This window comes from Malus sylvestris, chromosome 17, assembly GCF_916048215.2.
Source record: "Malus sylvestris chromosome 17, drMalSylv7.2, whole genome shotgun sequence".
Classification (NCBI taxonomy): domain Eukaryota; kingdom Viridiplantae; phylum Streptophyta; class Magnoliopsida; order Rosales; family Rosaceae; genus Malus; species Malus sylvestris.
The window spans coordinates 2,799,511-2,820,537 of record NC_062276.1 but is presented as its reverse complement, the minus strand read 5'-3'; the positions used below and the strand labels follow the sequence as shown (position 1 = coordinate 2,820,537).

Sequence of the window (21,027 nt, the reverse complement as noted above, 5' to 3'; positions counted from 1 at the left end):
GTCAGACCACTTAGCTAATGTGCCAAATATTAAATGGTGAAATCAACCAGCCAATTATTTGGCGTGATTTCAGGGCTCAACGTACGATTGAAACTTGTTTTCTTGCTTTATAATTGGTCATTTATTAGGCCTTACATAGTAATCTATTTGTTACACTAGCATGTTGGTGTTGTTTTTTTGTCAAACTTGCTGTCTTAATGAGTTTCAAATTTTAATCTCAAACTCGACCTATTAAATTTAATAGATTACCAGACCCGTACCGTTTTACTTAGTTATGAATAATACAACTACAATTATTTTATCAAGCACTACAATTACATGATACATAAATTGAGAGAGAGATTGAGAAAGCCAGGACCTTAGTTTAATGGATTGAAACTTGCAACGGGTTACCTGCATGTAGACTTGAATCAACTTATCGTTCAACAGGTACTTAAAGGGTTGACCAGATAAAATACAAGACCCGTTAAGTCTTGACCCAAAGCCTACTTTCCGTTTTACTTCATGTAGGATTAACTTTTCATGTCGTTTCGTTTTGGGTTACCACGGATTGGCATCAAGGGTGTTTGCTACTATTTATAAAAGAAAAAAAAAATGCAGCGTCTTTATCTGTTGTCAATTTTGATGCCAATTCACGTAAGAATGACACGGCGTTGGAGCTTCTTACATGTCTTCAAATTGTGTTACATGCCAATCCACCTTGAATTTGAATATTCGGTTGGAGATGCTCCAAAAATGCATGTGGTAGATGCTCTGGAGGATAACGCCTTCTCCAACTCTGCGAGTCTCGAATTTAAACTCTTCAAATCATCTTAATCGATCTAGATTAGAATAATAACATTGTTCATAAACAAAGAGTTAGAATAAAAATATGATTCCGTTGATTAGATGTTACCTCATTGTATTCGATGCAATGCAACAGCACCGGATGGACATAGACCCAGTCTTGAACCACAACAATTTTCAAAACTTCCGACCGCCTTTTATGGAGGAGGGTTACATGGAGGAGGGTCATATGGGACTCGGAAAGCTCAACTGGGTTTTTGCCACGTAGGGAACACTGATTCATCATTCTTCCGTCCGAAGACTCCGAGCCAGTCGATTAGATTCCGCCGAGTATACTGGTCAATTAGTAAATTCACATGCATGCATGCTCTCTCTCGTCATTTCAGTTACTCATTTGCATGGCTTGCCGCGTGTTTCAATGTCACATCTCCCATCTCTGAAATGCCCCTAATTACAAAGCACACCCTTATTATTTTTCGTTGGTTTTTTTAGCGAGAATGATTTTGAAATTGGTATAACTCTTCATTTTGGTTATTGGGATGTGAAATCGATAGAAGTAGTCACTAAGTTTGTCCATCATCATTCATTTTAGTCATTCTGTAAAAAATTATGTTAAATATGGACCAAAATAACAAAAATACCCTCAATTTAATAAACAACGGGTCAAAATGATTTGACATAAATTGAGGGTAATTTTGTTATTTGGGTCCGTATTTAATGGAGACTTTTCATGAAATGACCAAAATGATTTATGGTAGACAAACTCAGGGATTATTTATATCAATTTCAAATTTCAGGAATCAAAGTAAAGAGTTATGCTAATCTTAGGGCCCATTTTAGATAAAATCATATTTTACAAGTGACAATCTTTCAATTTCTTGATGTTACTACTCGAAGTGTTAACGTTAACAATTCAAGTCATTCTTCTATCTTATAGTCTATGTGCTCGTAAACTGGATACGTAGTATGTATGGAGCTCCCTTGTAAAATACAATCGGACTATATCGTGGACCAGTTATTCTCTTGCCTGGTTTTGGCCGAACACAAGAATAACTTGAATTGTGAAACTTTTAACACTTTAGGGCGCAATGTGTAAAAAACTGACGTAACAAACATTAAAATGTTGAGTGATTTTTGACATTGACCTAAAACTGAGGGTGTATTATGTAAATAGCTCAAAAGAAAGGAAAGGAAAGTAGGGGGCTCTCGCACCGTCTCACGCAAGGCACAATCCCTTTACTCCCAATGATGGAGTTGCAGAATCTGCACTCTCTAGCCCTTATAATTTCTTCTTCATAGACTCTCTCTCTCTCTCTCTCTCTCTACTTTCTCTCTCTTCTGTCTGTTTGAGGCAGTCATGAGTCTTTGTACTTTTTTCCCAGAAAAATCCCACAACTATCCCAAAAGGGTGAGAGGCCATGATGGTCTGAGCAGATTGGCTCCTTTCTTTGTCACATTTCTAGCCACATGCACCATTTTCAGCTTCTTCCTATTCTATTCTCCAAACCCTTTTTTAATTTCTCCCAAACAGGCCCTTAACAATCTCAATTCTCTTCCAAACCAGGCATCCATTCATGCAGCACAAAAAGACCATCAAGCCCCTGATCACACTACCATCAAGCTCCTCCCCCCACCAAGTAACTCTTTCTTGTTACAAACAGAACAAAACCCAAATCCTTTTTTTTAAGTAGTTTTTGGATCATTTTCTGAAAAGTTTGGTTTTTGTTTTTTGGATTTTGTAGAGGAGGAGGAGGAGTGTGATTTGTTTAAGGGGCAGTGGATTCCGGATTCGAGAGGAGCAATGTACACGAATTCGAGCTGCGCCACGATTCCGGAATCGAAAAATTGTTTCAGAAACGGGAGGAGGGACAGTGATTTCCTGAACTGGAGATGGAAACCGGACAAGTGTGAGCTTCCGCGGTTTGATCCGAAAACGTTTTTGGAAATTGTTCGGGGAAAGAGAATGGCGTTCGTCGGCGACTCGGTCGCGAGGAACCATGTCGAGTCTCTTCTCTGCCTCTTGTCACAGGTCAGTTCATTTTTTGATATTGGATTTGATATATGTTTTTTACGCTGATATTATAAATTACTCTAATTTATACTTGGACCATTTGTATCTATATGCATTAGGATCCCAATTCATGGATCTCTTGGTTCGAGAAATAAAAATAAGAGGATCGAACCATTTCTTCTGACTCTTTTTCAAATTTGATAAATGCTGGTTGATCATATATTTCATTATAGTTCTATGATTTAGAGTATCATTTCCTATTTGATCCCTTTAAATTCCATATTCGAAGTTACGATCGGATCTATTCATTAAAAAGAATCGATTCAATACATTTCTTATGTATCCATAGGTGCTATATTGGATTTGAATCAGATTTTGGACGAAACAAAACTTCTAACTCGGTGTAATGTCTTGGCCAGCCGCCCTAATCAACATCTTCGATTTCTGTATGATCCTTGTGTTTTATTTTTTAGTGTGCCAGTTTTGTGTGTCCTTGAAATCTAAAACTTATGCAAGAATAATTCGATAACAATTTCACAACAAAATACTTTTACTAATTTTGTTTGCTTAGTTGTTATCGCTTGTCATGGTAATGGCATTTAATTAGCGTAACATTTGATTTTATATCAATTTAATTAGTCTAATTGGCATAGGAGAATAATATTGCTAATTAAGGGCTTGATTGGATTCAAATTCAATGTAACAGGAAAACAAAAGGTATGTAGCAGCAATTCAAATTTCCACTGATTATGGTTTTCCTGTGCAATTTTTTATACAGTACGTAACATTGAATGGGTCTAAAAAATTAAGGGTTTAGATTTTGCATCAGTGACGAAACCACTAAGGGACCAGAATGGTTCCTGGCCCATTCTGCCCTTTTTTTTCTTGCTATTCTAATAGATGCTAATGCTACTTATCAGTTTAATACTTTTAAAATTCAAGTGTGTTTTCAATCCAAATTCTTTCCGTTCTAGGCTAGGCCTTTCTCTCAACCCCTCTCATTGACATGCAGTCCTTACTTCCCCTCTTTATTTTATCAGCTTTCCTTTGGTTTTAACTTGTATTTTAGGCCATTCAATAGTACGCTCTGGTGATATTTCTCTTTACTTGAAAGTAAGATGTTATTTGGATTTTTGGAATTGTGCAACTTTTTTAGTTCTCTCTATTGAATTTATGTTGTTTTAATTTTTATGCAAAATTACTTTAGTCTCTCATGTTCTGAGTTCAAACTGTTTATGTATGTGAAAAACCCTCCATGGAATCTTGACTCCACCACTGTTTTGCATATAAGGATTTAATGGATGTTACAACGGTTAAATCCTGCGTAAAACTCGTATACTGATTACTGAGTGACTTAGCATTGCAACCCTATTTATTTATTGTTTTTAAGTGGTTGGTGGTGACAATCTGACTGTTCTGTCAGTGACTGTTCTGTCAGTAAAGTCAACCTGAAAAACGAGTAGAACTTGCGGGGCGGTACACATGCACCAAAGTTTGTTTGGCTGACGAAAAATACCAGTGGAGAAACATTAAACAATATAAATTTGCAACGATGTTGTACACGTAAACCATTCATGACATAATAAATGACATCGACCGAGACACAAATTATTTTGCTCATTAAGTTATTCTTGAAGTCAAACTTTAAAATTTTCAATTATTGGATTCAGATTTGTAGATATAAAATAAGGGTAACATGTGACTTCACTGAAATATTGTTTGTTTGGAATTGCTTTAAAAGGATTGAAGACGTTTTCAGATAAAGTGTTTTTGGGTTCCAAAATTATTTAATGTGTTGCATACAATACTTTTTCAGGTTTCACTTGCATTTTTACTAAGAATTATTTCGAAAGATGTTTTCACCAAAAACGTTTTCAGCCATTTTAAAAATATTTCCAAACAAGCTCATAATAGAAATAATAGTTTGCAGATGTGGATGAGGTCATTTGATTAGAATAGTGTATTTGTTTCCTTTGTACTCAAGTTTAAATCTCATCCCGCAAATTAAAGTGTTCAGGAACATTGTGACAACTTTACTAAGATTGGTGCTTTATGATTTGAAGCAATGTCACAGTGCCACAGATGCCATATATGCATCTCATTACCTTTCGTGCTCGTCTAATTTTTGGAGTGATGACAAGCAATCGTAGTGGTTTATAGTTTAGAGGGGATACTATCTTTGCAACAATGTCCACTAATTCTTACGTTGGTAGTTCATAAGGTACTTAATTAGGTGTGCTTAACCGTCCACAAACTAGGGATGATAACGAGGTGGGACAGAGCCATACAACCCATTAACATTTCTGGCATGCCATGTAAATAGGATCCTCGCTATACATTTTGAGTCATAGAATCCGTCTCTTTACAAAACAAGCGTAAGACTACTTATGATAGATGTTTCCTCTTCTCCTCCTGCCGACCCTTGCAACGTAGGTAGCCTTGGCTTGGGGTCGGTTATTTTAGTAGTGCCTTGCTATATTGACATGCCATATACGCAACAGTTCTTTATTCAAATACATAAATTACGCTTCAGGAGCATGTACAAGGATCTTCTAAACCCTAATATTAATCCTATTAATCTTGCAGGAGGAAAACCCTAAAGACATTTACAAGGATTCTGAAGACCGGTTCAGGACATGGTACTTTCCTCGGTACAACTTCACCCTCATGAAATTATGGTCCAAATATCTCATAGCTGCAGAAGAGAAGATGGTTAACGGTTCAGGATCCGGCGTTTTTGATTTGCAACTAGACAAGGTCGACGACGTATGGGCAGACCAGCTCCCGGAGTTAGACTACGCTATAATCTCAGGCGGGCATTGGTTTTTTCGTCTAATGTACCTACACGAAGGTGACAAACTCACCGGATGTGTCTATTGTAACAAACCTAATGTCACCGAATACAACAACAGCCACGCCCTGCGCATGGCGTTTCGAGCTACATTCAAGTACATAAAGGATTGCAAAAACTGCAAGGGAGGCCTCTTGACCTTGTTGAGGACATTTGCGCCGGCACATTTTGAGGGCGGGGCTTGGAACACCGGGGGATACTGCAACAGAACAAGTCCTTTGAGCGAGGGGGAAGTTGATTTAAAACGTTTCGATTGGGAGCTGAGGAGCATTCAGGTTGAGGAGTTAGAAAGAGCAAGAAAAGAAGGGGAGATGGAGGGGAGGAAGTTTAGGGTTTTGGATATAACCCGAGCCATGCTTATGCGACCGGACGGGCATCCCGGAGATCACTGGGGAAACAAGTGGATGAAGGGTTACAACGACTGTGTGCACTGGTGCATGCCAGGCGCTGTTGATTATTGGAACCATTTTTTGATGGAGATTATCCGAAACGAGAGAGGATTAGTTTCTTAGTTGAGTGTTTAGGGTTTAGTTAGAACAAAATTCATACAAATTCGTATCTTAATAGTTAATAATGCCCTATTTTTTTTTACTTTGTTTTTATTGCAAGGGCGTATATTAATTTTAGTTCAGAGATATAGCTTGGGCTCGGATTTATGGTTGTGGTGGGTCGGATCCATATCCCACCGCTCGTTTTCCACGGTAGTTGTGCGCTACTCCGCTGACTATGAATAAGCCGTCTTACTTGACTTGATCTATGGCGGTTCCTCCTCCCATGGCTGCTATAGATCCCTCTAGAAGTGGTTTTGTCCTCACCACGAAGACTTGCAGATTGATGGTTCCATTCTCAGATTAGGTAGTTTTTCATTTTAGCCTGGCAGGTTGTGTTGTATTGCTTCGACAAGTCGTTTGTGGCCTCGTTCTTGCGATGGCTTTTGTAGCCTTGTTCTTGCCATAGCTTTTGTGGCCTTGGTGCAAGGTCTGTTACTTCTGCCATCATTGTGGCAGATCTTTACCAATGGCTTATGGTTCGTGTTGTTGTGATGTGGTTGCCTAGTAGGGGTTTTCCTTATTTGTCAATTTGGACGGATTTATCTCCATATCAAAATGTTTAGTCACTGGAGAAATGTACCCATCTGGCACCTCTATTGTAATGTTTAGTTGTATGTATTTGTTCTGATAAATTAAATTCTCTACGTTTTTGTAGTGTGTATATATATATATATATAGCAAGTCGAGTCAAGTAAGTTGCAAAGTATCCAGAATCTGAGATTTTTCACTACCAATTTGCCAATGTAGACCTTTTATTTTGGCAAAAGTGTTTTCCGTGCTGGTTGTTTTACAAATGTTAATATAACTAACAGACCTTAGCGAATCTCCCTCTCCGAAGTTTATATTCGAATATCACCTGAATAAAAATAAAAATTCTAGATGTTCTTGTTCAAAGTAATTTAAGAGCATCTTTAACCGATATGTCAAATTAATTTTCGTATAAAGCATGTACATGTGCTCGGAGTTTGGAAACGATTCATACTCTGGTAAGATGTAGGTTGCTGGTTTATGTCCGAAATTCGGGTCTTGTGCTAATCTCTGTGTGTAGATTGAGTGAGGTTTTAACTCTCTCTCTCTCTCTCTCTCTCTCTCTCTCTCTCAGAGTCATTAGCAGGTTGGCTCCTTTTCTCACCTGTCTAGCCATAGCCACCATTTTCATCTTCTTCTAACTCCATTCTCCAAACCCTTAACTAATTCTTCCCAAACAAGGCCTTGATCATGTTATTAAGCTCTAACCACCAACAAGTAAACATACAAAAAGAAAATAAAACCCAATTGTTCTTTTTTATTTTCATATTTGAATTATTTTAGAGTCTGTTTGGTAAGCATTTGATTTTTAGTTTTCGTTTGTTGTGCTAGAGATGAAGTGAAAATATATGAGAGGAGTGAAGGGAGAAGAATGAAGGGAGGTGGTGGGAGAAAGGGAGGAGGAAGAGATTGCAATTTTTGGTTTGTTGATTTTCAGTTTTCAGTTTTCGTTTTTTTGGATTTTATTTTTCGTCATGTGTGTTATTCCTTTTCCATTTCTTCCACCATCCTTTCTTCACCCTTCTCCGTTCCTCCTTTTATAATATACATTTTCTTTAGCTAAAAAAAGAAAAATAAAAACTAAAAAACGAATTCGTCATCAAACGCCTTGTTATTTTCTTTGGGTAGGGTTCTAAAAGAGATTGCAATTTTTGGTTTTTGTAGAAGAAGAGGAGAAGTGTGACTTTTTAAAGGGTCACTGGATTCCAGATCTGAGAGGGCCAATCTACACCAATACAAGCTGTGTCACTCACTGTTCCTGAATCAAGGAATTGTTTCAAATATGCTAGGATGGACAAGGGTTTTCTGAACTGGAAATGGAAGCCGGACAACTGCGAGCTTCCGTGGTTCGATCCAAATACATTTTAGGAAATCGTTTGAGGTCAGAAAATGGCCGTTATCAGATGTAAGGAAACAGACATATTATCTTGACCAACCGACCTAATTAACCTAGTTATGTATACTTTTATGTGCGGGTTCTTCAATGAACTATGATATTAACACTAATAACTTGCAGGAGGAATCCCCTACACAAGGATTCCGAAGACCACTTCAGGACATGGTACTTTCCTCGGTACGACGACTTCACCCTTATGAATTTAGGGTCCAAATTTCTCATAGCTGCAGAAGAGAAGAAGGGGAGATGCAGAGAAGGAAGTTTAGGGCTTTAGATGTAACCATGCCATGCTTATGAGACCGGACGGGTACCTGGAAGTTCACCGGAACAAGTGGATGAACGGCTATAACAATTGTGTGCGTTGGCGTAGTTTCTTTGGGCCAATTTGATATTTGATACTGTTGTAGCTTTTTAAAGATATTCTTACGATGTGCTGTGAGAATAATCAGTTGTACAGTAAATATTAATCGAATATAATCTCTCCCCCGGTGCTCTATCCTATATACCATACTTACGTTCTATAACTTAACCTAGAGCTATTCCTCATAGTACTATCATTGTAACTTCCCAGCTCCAATCAACAAGTAAGCTGGAATCCTAGTGTTTTCCGACGAGTAACAAGTGACATGGACACCAAACTCCGAGAAGGTTAATCCTCGACTGAAGCATACATAACCCAGGACATAAATTTCAAATCCCTACATTCTTTCATAATTAACATATGTTAAATCGAGTACCTCTATACATAGCAAAAGAGGGGCTTTTTCGCAATCCTTCTTCCTTCTCCGAACCCCACAGTAAATTAAAGGAAAAAAAGGATTCATAGCAGACTGATCTAACACGTTTATAAACTTTCACAAATATTCAGCAGATTTTGGGAAGCCAAGGTATCCCTTCACATCAGACATAAAACATGCACCCAAAATTTGGTAAATATGCGAAAAGAGATCCTACATAACAACGGACATTCAGAGATGCTTTACACACACAGTCATGCACACAAACGGAAGGCCAATTTCAGTCAACAGTACAGCAAAGCCATAGAAGAACTCTTGGCTCAATCACACAGAGGGAAGAGTCTGAGAAGTATGATTACCACAAACCATAGCTAGATTGTTGAAGCAGATAGGTTTCAGAATTATCTGAAACAAAAAATTGCAAACCGATACCAAGGATCGACAGTTAATTGATACAGGACCAGCCTTGTTTCATAAGAGAGTGCACAATCAGAAAACGGAATTTTAAAACTATGCAATGAGTTTCAAATTATAAGAGTAGAAGCATTACAAATACGAGAGTAGTCTAACAAACATCTGCAGTGCACACATAGCACGCACACGCCTTCAGCAGATGAAAGCGATATTTTAAAGAGCTCAAAAAACCAAGGCTCTAGATAACTAGTAAAGCAAGGTCGATAACTAACTGGCTTAGGGTCCAAGTTATTCAAATATACATGATCTAATCAGTCCATGGAAGATATCCTTCAAAAGGCTGCATCAGAAAAAAAACTTTAACGGCTGACACACGCCAGTAGAAATTTATAACCTAAACCACAGGAGACCGGGACACTTTTGATCAAATTTAGCATCTTTGATATGGTCTAAAGATTAAAGCCAACATAATAAGATGTTCACTAGTTGAATCAATACTCAAATGCAACGCAAGCTCGGATAATTTTGGAACAGTTTTAAGTATGTCAATCAACATGAACAAAACAAAGTATCAATCGAAAAACATCAAATTCAAAATCTGTAACTGTAACTACACTAAGTAGCACAATAGGCAGTAATCTAAACTAACATAAAAAGGTAACACATATTCATTAGACAACAACTAAAACTTTAGATTAACACATAAGCATTGCTCTGAAATCTCATGCTTCCACTGTGTTACCTAGCACAAACGAGAACAGCTCGCGAACCGGCGAAAACTCCACCAATCCAATATCCATGGCATACCCTGCAACCGGCAACTTCAAGTCCCGCAACACGCAGAATGCCTCCGCCATTCGAGTCTTGGGTACTTCCTGAGCGACAGCACAGTAAGGAACCCAGCAGTCAGTGCGATACTCCTCCCCAATTTCCACACCTTCTTTCTTCATTGCCTCACACAATTGGGACTGAAACTGCAGCAACGAAACCGACGGAGTTGGCGACAGAAACAGGACGTTGTTGTCATTTGGGAGGCTCCCGATCGAAGAGAAAGACAAGGCCAGAGGCTCTTGCTTGGAAGCGAAGGTTCTGATCACGTTTTCGAGCTTGGCGGGTTCGATAAAGGGACTTGAGAAGAGGGTGATGTGAGGTCGTGATTCGATTTCGATAAGCTGGGTACTAATCTGACGGCGGGCGAGCACGTTCCAAGCCTTCAAGACCTGGTTTTCGAGGGCTGGATCGAAGTAAAGCTCGATTGCGTAGCCCTCTGACATTGCCATGGGATTGAAATTCGAAAGAAAACAATCAAATTGGATCGAAATCACCACAACCCAGTTTCAGAAATTGAGATCTCAGATTGCCCAGAAACGAAAAATGAAAGATAAGCTGAAATCGAAGTGACCCAGAATTGCAAGAACCAAAATTTCCAAGAAAAAAATTACAGATTCAATAAAATATCACAAAACAAGAACTACCCAAGAGAGGCGGGGATCGGAAAAAGCCTGCGAATTGAAATCAGAAATGGGGAAGATGAGATTTTTAAAACATGTGAAATGGTGGATTAAAGTTTCAATCAGAGAGAGACAGGGGGAATAAAGGGGCAATAAAAAATCAAAGGGAAAGCTCGAAAGGGGTTTCCCAAGAGGCTCTGTACCAGCGAAGCTACAATTTTTCTTTGTTCGGAGATTACAGTGATCGGATAAGATAAAGTGGGAGAGAGAAGGGAGGAGGGGCCTTGCACCATCTGTTGAAGGAGGAGGAGGGTGCAAGGTCACCTGTTTTTTGGTGGTTAGCTTTCGCTTCTTCAAGTTTTTCAACACTCACAATTCTTTCAAAATTGACGTCCCAAGGTCCCAAAGTAGAGAGATACATTGGTAAAATTGCTTAATTAGTACAAAGGAAAAGATTGATTGATTGTACACAACAAAAAAGATTTAATAAAGAATAGATACATGCATAAGCAGCGATAAATGACGTTAAAGTGTTTAAAGTAATCATACATTTTTAAGTGAGAAATAATTAGAATTTACGATAAGAGAGCACATAAGTACAAAAAAGCTCGATGTAATATTCGCCGAAAAGCCTTTGATACTTGAGTTAGCAAATTGTCATAAAACTTTGGCCAAGTATGTTGTGATCATGAGAATAATCCCCCCTTCTAGAAAGGTAAAAATAGTGGAGCTTCCCTCCTTTTCAACATGAAGTAATTTGATACTGAGTACGGTAATGACACGTGTTCGTGAGCGTATGGGGTTTAAATGGGACAAGGATTGTCTGCCCTCCACTTCCGGTGCCCTTCCGGTGCCCTCCTATTTGTGTGATCATGACTAAGTCACGTCAATATTTTATATTACTATTCAATTTTGTCTTATTATATCTATAAAAAAACAACATAAAATATTGACGTGACTTAACTGTGACCACACAAAACAAGAGGGAACGAGGAGGGCACCGGAAGTGGAGGGCAGACAATCCTTGTTCGTCTAAATAGGGACAACAAAAATTTTGTATTAGCTAAGTGACAAGTTAATCACCGGCTACCATGTGTAGAGGTTCCTCAAAGAAATTATCAAGTTGTCAATTAGTTAGCATTGATAAGTTAGTTATCTAACGACCAATATTCAACAAGTAATTTGTCACAGGATATCGGTTTATTCAGCAGTTGACAGTCGTCCTACCACTTGGTGTGGTGAGGCAACCTTATTTTCCTGAAGTGTTCTTGTCGACCGACAGGGTGATGGGATTCTCTGTCGATCATCTTCTAGTTTGTTTGTACCGTTCTAATGATATTTTTTTTCTTAATTTTTTACATCAAGCCCAACATCAAGCCCACTTGAGCTCAAATTTAAGTAGTGGGCTGAAAATAAGCTTGAGGCCCAACTCTCACGTCTCCTTCCTCCTCCGTCATCTGCTACAGTATCTGGTTCAAAAAAGGGAGTCGTTGGTTCTGGAACCTCTACAACAACAACAACAACAACAACAAAGCCTTTTCCCACTAAGTGGGGTCGGCTATATGAATCCTAGAACGCCATTGCGCTCGGTTTTGTGTCATGCCCTCCGTTAGATCCAAGTACTCTAAGTCTTTTCTTAGAGTCTCTTCCAAAGTTTTCCTAGGTCTTCCTCTACCCCTTCGGCCCTGAACCTCTGTCCCGTAGTCACATCTTCGAACCAGAGCGTCAGTCGGCCTTCTTTGCACATGTCCAAATCACCAGAGCCGATTTTCTCTCATCTTTCCTACAATTTCGGCTACTCCTACTTTACCTCGGATATCCTCATTCCCAATCTTATCCTTTCTCGTGTGCCCACACATCCCACGAAGCATCCTCATCTCCGCTACACCCATTTTGTGTACGTGTTGATGCTTCACCACCCAACATTCTCTGCCATACAACATCGCTGGCCTTATTGCCGTCCTATAAAATTTTCCCTTGAGCTTCAGTGGCCTACGACGGTCACACAACACGCCGGATGCACTCTTTCCATCCAGCTCGTATTCTATGGTTGAGATCTCCATCTAATTCTCCGTTCTCTTGCAAGATAGATCCTAGGTAACGAAAACGGTCGCTTTTTGTGATCTTCGCTAGATTGCTCCGGTCATTAGTGTGGATAAGTATATAAATGGATAGAGATAGGAAAGCAAACACAAGATGTACGTGGTTCACCCAGATTGGCTACGTCCACGGAATAGAAGAGTTCTCATTAATTGTGAAGGGTTTACACAAGTTCATAGGTTCAAGCTCTCCTTTAGTGAGTACGAGTGAATGATTTAGTACAAATGACATTAGGAAATATTGTGGGAGAATGATCTCGTAATCACGAAACTTCTAAGTATCGGAGTGTGGTGTCGTCTTGACTTGCATTATCTGTCTCATAGGTAGATGTGGCATCTTCTCTGGAAGTACTCTTCCTCCATCCAGGGGTGGTATCTTTAACTGGTGGAGATGCACAAGGTAATGTATCAATTTCACTTGAAGCTTACTTGTAGTTTCAGGCTTGGTCAAGCGCGATACAAACCATGTAGTAGGAGTCCCCCAAGTCGCCGAGCTAGGGGGTCTGCTGAAAGAGGTGACAGACAAGGTAAGCAATCAGAGCTCCGACTGATTGTTCACCTTCTCCCCATCTTGCAGCAGCATGAAGGATAAAGAGAAGAAAAATGAGAAGAGATGATATGAGATACTTTTGCTTTTGAAGAAGTAACTTTCCACAGGCTTATTCTTGAACTGAGTTGGAGGGTTTTCTGGTTTCCTCCAGAGTATAAGGCCGACTGAAGAATTTGAGGGTCAAAACAAGTCCATCAAATCTAGAGTACGTTCCACCCTGCTGATATGGGATACTTTTGCTTTTGACAGAGTAATGGATGTATCGGCACGTGTGCTGTTACGCTTGTCTCCACATGCTTCCTTGTATCCTTTGCACTTGCCCTATCTGTTCCTCAAGCAGATGCGGAATCTTCCCTGGAAACATAAGATGATGAAGATGAGTACTCGAGAGCAATGCCAGGTAAGTAATCAGGTAAGGGGTTCCAGGCAGTCAGTTCCTGGCTGGAAGCTTGATTCCAAGTGCTGACTGATTGCTCTCTTTCTCCTTGTCTTGCAGGTAAAAACAAGGCCAAAAGAAAAAACAGGGAAAAAGCATGATATGGGATACTCTTGCTTTTAACCCTGATGATATGAGATATTCTTGCTCTAGTATAGCTTGTTTGCAGAGGTATTATCGGGGGGAAAGAAAGCTGAATATTTCGAAAGGCTTTGTTGGGAGTGCCCTCTCAGATATGATGAAGGGTTGAGCATTTTTGCAGGTCTGCCTGTCCGTTGGGGATGGAGGTCGACATATATAGGAGTCTCCCTAACAACAAGTAGTAATGCTATTCCTTTACCCTGCTTGGTCATAGCACGGTAGTGGGAGCTGCCAGTTTCACATGTTTTAACTCTGTCAGAGCACTTTGAAAAAGTGGTCTGTGGTATCTGGCTCTCGAGATTCGGAGAACGATGCCTCTTCGATTTTTGAGAAAGCAATCATGCTGGGGGTCTGACTCTCGAGATTCGGAGAGCAGTGTCTCTTCGATTTTTGAGGAAGTAATCATGTTGGGAGTCTGGCTCTCGAGATTCGGAAGGCGGTGCCTCTTCGATTTTGGAGCAAGCAATCTTGTTGGGAGTGTTGTCTCGAATGTGAGTAAAGGTTGGACATGTTTGCTAGTCTACCTTGCCACGAAGCACAAAGGTTGACACACAGGGACTTTCCAATTATCCAGCAATGGTACTGTTCCTTTACCTTCTCTTCGATTTTGAGAAAGTAGTCATGTTGGGAGTCTGGCTCTCGAGATTCGGAGGAAGGTGCCTCTTCGATTTTGGAGCAAGCAATCTTGTTGGGACTGTTTTCTCGAATGTGAGTAAAGGTTGGGCATGTTTGCTAGTCTACCTTGCCACGAAGCACAGAGGTTGACACACAGGGACTTTCCAATTATCCAGCAGTGGTACTGTTCCTTTACCCTTGTGGGTAATAATATGGTAGCTAGACCTTCAAAATTTATGTGTCTAAACTTTGTTAGTGCTGTTTCTTTGCTATTCTTTTACCTTTCTTGGTCAGAGCGATGTAGTGGGAGCTGCAAGCTTCACGTGCTCAACTTTGGCAGAGAACTTTGGCAAAGTGATCTGTGGTACCCATGAGTTATTGTTGCGTGTGGGAAGTGGGTGATTGAACAGTAAGATTCATGTGCTTTCTACTTCACCAGAAGTCTTCGACAGAATGCCCATAATTTCTGCAAAGCTGAGTGTGCGTGTGACAGGTGCTGACAAGGCTAGAAAAGTAGGTGCCTCTTCGATTTCTGAGATCGGCCCTCGTGGTCTCTGAGCAGCCCAACTTTTGAGAAAGCGAGCGCCTCTTCGATTGATTCGGAGAACGGTGCCTCACCGATTTTTGAGAAAGCAATCATGCTGGGGGTCTGGCTCTCGAGATTCGGGGAGCAGTGTCTCTTCGATTTTTGAGAAAGTAATCATGTTGGGAGAGTGGCTCTCGAGATTCGGAGGGCGGTGCCTCTTCGATTTTGGAGCAAGCAATCTTGTTGGGAGTGTTTTCTCGAATGTGAGTAAAGGTTGGGCATGTTTGCTAGTCTACCTTGCCACGAAGCACAGAGGTTGACACACAGGGACTTTCCAATTATCCAGCAATGGTACTGTTCCTTTACCCTCTCTTCGATTTTTAAGAAAGTAGTCATGTTGGGAGTCTGGCTCTTTAGATTCGGAGGACGGTGCCTCTTCGATTTTGGTGCAAGCAATCTTATTGGGAGTGTTTTCTCGAATGTGAGTAAAGGTTGGGCATGTTTGCTAGTCTACCTTGCCACGAAGCACAGAGGTTGACATACATGAACTTTCCAATTATCCAGCAGTGGTACTGTTCCTTTACCCTTGTGGGTAATAATATGGTAGCTAGACCTTCAAAATTTATGGGTCTAAACTTTGTTAGTGCTGTTTCTTTGCTATTCTTTTACCCTTCTTGGTCAGAGCGATGTAGTGGGAGCTGCAAGCTTCACGTGCTCAACTTTGGCAGAGAACTTTGGCAAAGTTATCTGTGGTACCCATGAGCTATTGTTGCGTGTGGGAAGTGGGTGATTGAACAGTAAGATTCATGTGTTTTCTACTTCCCCAGAAGTCTTTGACAGAATGCCCATAATTTCCGCAAAGCTGAGTGTGCGTGTGACAGGTGCTGACAAGGCTGGAAAAGTAGGTGCCTCTTCGATTTCTGAGATCGGCCCTCGTGGTCTCTAGGGAGCCCAGCTTTTGAGAAAGCGAGCGCCTCTTCGATTTCTGAGATCGGCCTTCGTGGTCTTTGAGCAGCCCAACTTTTGAGAAAGCAAACGGCTCTTCGATTTCTGAGATCAACCCTCGTGATCTCTAAGCAGCCCAACTTTTGAGAAAGCAAACGCCTCTTCGATTTCTGAGCAGGCGCCTCTTTGATTTCTGAAGCTCCGTCGAGTGCAGATTTTTATAGAGGCTGGCATTAAGTTCCAAAGAACACTTGAATCTCCACCAGTAGAAGCTTCATTCTTGCACTTCTAAGATCTTGATTTGTCCGACCTCTTCTCTCTTCAACACCTTTGAAAATGTCTGGCCCCTCCGACCGTCGTTTTGACTTGAACCTTGTTGAAGAGGCAGCCCCGCCTTCTCCAGACAACATATGGCGCCCATCCTTCGTCTCCCCAACTGGTCCTCTTACCGTTGGGGATTCCGTGATGAAGAATGATATGACCGCTGCGGTGGTGGCCAGGAACCTTCTCACTCCCAAAGATAACAGACTACTTTCCAAACGGTCTGATGAGTTAGCTGTTAAGGATTCGCTGGCTCTCAGTGTTCAGTGTGCAGGTTCTGTGTCTAATATGGCCCAACGCCTATTTGCTCGAACCCGCCAAGTTGAATCATTGGCGGCTGAAGTGATGAGTCTCAAACAGGAGATTAGAGGGCTCAAGCATGAGAATAAACAGTTGCACCGGCTCGCACATGACTATGCTACAAACATGAAGAGGAAGCTTGACCAGATGAAGGAAACTGATGGTCAGGTTTTACTTGATCATCAGAGATTTGTGGGTTTGTTCCAAAGGCATTTATTGCCTTCGTCTTCTGGGGCTGTACCGCGAAATGAAGCTCCAAATGATCAACCTCTGATGCCTCCTCCTTCTAGGGTTCTGTCCAGTACTGAGGCTCCAAATGATCCCCCTCCGGTGCCTTCTCTTTCTGGGGCTCTACCGACTGCTGAGACTTCTCCTAAGCAACCTTTGTGAAGGCTCCCTCTTGTGTGTTTATTTTGACTCATGTATATGTACATATTTGTAGCTTATCGGGGATATCAATAAATAAGCTTTCCTTCATTTCAACGTATTGTGTTAAATACACCAAAGCCTTCTTCGCTAAGTTCTTTGAATTTTCTTTTGTTGAAGCTTGTATGTTGAAGCTTTCTGAGTGGAGCATGTAGGTTGGGGTAGTGTTCCCTTAATTTCCCGAGTGAGGAAAACTTCTTGGTTGGAGACTTGGAAAATCCAAGTCACTGAGTGGGATCGGCTATATGAATCTTAGAACGCCATTGTGCTCGATCCTGTATATAAAAAAAACCCTAATCGCAAAAGCTTCACCGCCCTCAGACCGACGATCCCAACGAAACCCGTTTCTCAATTTTCTTCAAAAAATAAAAAAATGGGCGAAAATAAAAAAAGAAAAAGAGGTCGAAAACCCAAAACCCCAGAAGCCGATGACACCAATATCACCACCATGGACATCCAATACACCAACCCCACCGCCGTGGACGACGCTGTATCAGTTCCGGCGAGCGAAACCACCTCGGACCCCGGCAGCCCCCAGCCCGCCCGCCGCGGTAGAGGGCGGCCCAGAAAGACCGAGAACCCCAACATGCCGGGTTCGCCGGAACGGCGGAGCTCGAGACACATGGATCAGAACGGCGATGGTGGGCGCGCCTTGGCGGTCGTTTCGGAGCCGCCGATGATGGTGCCGGGCCGGGAGAGCGTGGAGAGGGTGGTCCCCGCCATGGACGCCGTCGTGAAAGTGTTCTGTGTCCACACGGAACCGAATTTCTCGCTGCCGTGGCAGCGGAAGCGGCAGTACAGTTCGAGCAGTAGTGGGTTTGTGATTGGGGGAAGGAGGGTGCTGACCAATGCGCATTCTGTGGAGCACCATACGCAGGTGAAGCTCAAGAAACGCGGCTCTGAGACGAAGTACTTGGCCACTGTGTTAGCCATAGGCACCGAGTGTGATATCGGTATGCGAAAATTCGGATTCTTTTATTTGATTCTGCACTAATTTGTTGTCGAAATTGGTATACAAGTTTGCTTTTTTGAGAAATGTGATCATATTATGAGTTACTGGATTGATATGGAAGCAGAAAGGAGTTAGTTTGTCATGACTGTTTTGTTAAGATGTTTATGTGATCAATTAGAATTTAGCTAAGAAGCAGCTTCAAATTGCAGATTACTTATTTCGTTTGACATCGAATATGATTTGGATCCAACTTATCGGTTTTACGTTAATTGCTATGTCCTTGCTGTATCTGTGTTCTAGTTTTTGGAAATTTGCCTTGTCTCCGTGTATCATGTGTCCCGTGTCCGTATCTGTGCAAAATAGCAATTATGTAGCGTGTTTTTCATTTTTGTTTTCGAATCATTTGATGAATGCGAGATCAATTTTTTCTTTTGTAAAGTTCGGTTTGATTTGGCATGCTTTGGAAAAGTTGATGAGAAGGTGATATCAGTGCATTAAATTCATGGAAAAGTTGATGAGAAGGTGATATCAGTGCATTAAAGTTCTATTGAACAGTTCTTTTTCCATGATGCCTTTAGCAATGCTTACTGTGAGCGATGATGAGTTCTGGAAAGGAGTTTCACATCTGGAGTTTGGAGAGTTACCTGCACTCCAAGATGCTGTGACTGTTGTGGGCTACCCTATTGGGGGTGACACGATCTCTGTGACAAGTGGTGTTGTGTCACGTATGGAGATACTGTCTTATGTTCATGGATCGACTGAGCTTCTAGGACTGCAGGTTATGTCTTTTGAGATTTGTCTTGTAAGACTATTCCTATGTACCATAACTACCTGATTATTGACCTACTGTGGCTTCCCGGTTTCCTTTCTACTTGTGATCCTTTTGCAGATAGACGCTGCAATAAACTCTGGAAACTCTGGTGGGCCTGCCTTTAATGATAAGGGAGAATGTGTGGGTATTGCATTTCAGTCTCTTAAACATGAAGATGCGGAAAATATAGGCTATGTCATACCGACACCAGTTATTAAGCACTTCATCCAAGATTATGAGAAGAATGGGGCATATACAGGTTTGTTATGATTTGTACTTCTGACACTACCTTCCGGCAAATATCCATGGCAGTCCAATGAGGACGTATGAGCATTGGGTTATTAATCGTTTGCATGATTGAAATTCTTCTAACAGGGTTCCCAGTTCTTGGAATCGAATGGCAGAAGATGGAAAATCCAGATCTGCGCATCTCAATGGGGATGAGACCTGATCAAAAGGGTGTCCGTATTAGAAGAGTTGAACCTACAGCTCCACATTCTCATGTTCTGCAGCCATCTGATGTTATTCTTAGCTTCGATGGGGTTAATATTGCAAATGATGGAACAGGTATCTGTTATCTTGATAAAAGAAGTTGAACTTTAATGTACATAAGCTTCTGAATACATGATATTAAGTTATTAACATTCCTTTTGGTGTCAATTCTCTAGTTCCATTCAGGCATGGAGAGCGCATAGGTTTCAGTTACCTTGTCTCTCAAAAATATACTGGCGATAGTGCTCTAGTAAAAGTTCTTCGTAACTCAGAGATACTTGAGTACAATATAAAACTTGGAACTCACAAGCGACTCATCCCAGCACACATTAAGGGTAAACCTCCTTCGTATTACATCGTTGGTGGTTTTGTTTTTGCAGCTGTATCTGTTCCATATCTGCGTTCTGAGGTGCGACCTTCATTTCATACTCCCAATGCTCTCTCTCTCTCTCTCTCTCTCTCTCTCTCTCATTAGTGTGTTACCAACTCTTAACCTCTGGGTTTTCATTTATTTCTAGTATGGAAAGGATTACGAATATGATGCTCCAGTCAAGCTGCTGGACAAACATTTACATGCAATGGCGGAGTCTATCGATGAACAGCTAGTTGTTGTTTCTCAGGTTCCCCTCTCTCATCTATTTCTCATGCTTTTCAGTTTTAGACGAAGTATTTTATGCTCTGCTTTCATGGTTATGATGCCTTATATCTTTTTCAAAATTGTGGTAGGTGCTTGTTGCTGACATTAACATTGGATACGAGGACATTGTGAACACTCAGGTTAGAGATATGTTACACTACAATTATGTGATAAAATTTTTGAACTTCCACTTTAACATACTCATTCAAAGCATTTGGTTTCCGTGTAGGTTCTTGCTTTCAATGGTAAGCCTGTGAAAAATCTGAAGAGTCTGGTTAGCATGGTGGAGAATTGTGACGACGAGTACCTAAAGTTTGACCTAGAATACAATCAGGTTCGCTCTCTCTCTCTCTCTCTCTCCCTGCACAGGCTTTGTACTTTTCGTTTGGTGGCTGAATCGCGTAGTTCTCTGTGCAGATGGTTGTACTACAGACAAAAACCGCCAAGGCGTCAACTCTAGATATCCTCCTTACACATTGCATACCTTCAGCTATGTCTGATGACCTTAAGTCTTAAGCCCTGTAAGGAGACCTATTCCCATAGATGAAGTTTAGAATGCTCATAGAAGGAAGGGAGCCGTTTCATTCTCCTACGGAGAACAGAAGCCGGGAATTAATCCGCCATTTCTGTCATAATCAGCTTCTCAAAGTATCTGCAGACGTTCGACCGCGTGATAACGAGGACTTCCCTATGTTATTGTATTCATAGTAGCCAGTTCTTGTTACAGAGCAGAAGAAAGCAGCGAGGAATTGAACTTCGGTTTTTCCTAGGATTAGTTAGCATCATACTTTCTGAGTTTTGTCAATTTCAGTACCAGCTAAAAACACGTGAGATGTTCATCATGTAACATTTTTACCGGCTGATTTATTTGAGAATAATACTATACAAGTTGGATGGATTGTACTATAAAATTCAGGGTTGTGTTGACGGAAAATTCTACCATACAACAATGTACGTTATATATGACCTCTTATTGTTTACTTAGGAAATGATTCCGATTTCCGACTTACTGGATAGGGAGGTGCCGATCCCTATTAAAATTCTTCAATTT

At 40.9% G+C, this 21,027-nt stretch overlaps 3 protein-coding genes across 3 annotated transcripts; 2 read left to right on the top strand and 1 right to left on the bottom strand.

The window, feature by feature from the left end:
• The first annotated feature begins 2,025 nt into the window (after positions 1 to 2,025).
• Positions 2,026 to 6,857, top strand: LOC126610620 (xyloglucan O-acetyltransferase 3-like). Its single transcript, XM_050278726.1, has 3 exons — positions 2,026 to 2,423; positions 2,529 to 2,815; positions 5,384 to 6,857. The coding sequence occupies exons 1-3, from the start codon at positions 2,144 to 2,146 to the stop codon at positions 6,158 to 6,160; spliced, it is 1,344 nt and encodes a 447-aa protein (XP_050134683.1). The 5' UTR covers positions 2,026 to 2,143; the 3' UTR covers positions 6,161 to 6,857.
• Positions 6,858 to 9,794: 2,937 nt separating this feature from the next.
• LOC126610622 (uncharacterized) lies at positions 9,795 to 11,139 on the bottom strand. The gene has a single exon (XM_050278732.1). The coding sequence runs from the start codon at positions 10,552 to 10,554 to the stop codon at positions 9,997 to 9,999; it is 558 nt and encodes a 185-aa protein (XP_050134689.1). The 5' UTR covers positions 10,555 to 11,139; the 3' UTR covers positions 9,795 to 9,996.
• Positions 11,140 to 17,360: 6,221 nt separating this feature from the next.
• Positions 17,361 to 20,887, top strand: LOC126610605 (protease Do-like 9). Its single transcript, XM_050278703.1, has 9 exons — positions 17,361 to 18,037; positions 18,615 to 18,814; positions 18,926 to 19,106; positions 19,223 to 19,414; positions 19,516 to 19,748; positions 19,858 to 19,959; positions 20,066 to 20,116; positions 20,206 to 20,310; positions 20,394 to 20,887. The coding sequence occupies exons 1-9, from the start codon at positions 17,458 to 17,460 to the stop codon at positions 20,490 to 20,492; spliced, it is 1,743 nt and encodes a 580-aa protein (XP_050134660.1). The 5' UTR covers positions 17,361 to 17,457; the 3' UTR covers positions 20,493 to 20,887.
• Positions 20,888 to 21,027: the final 140 nt, after the last annotated feature.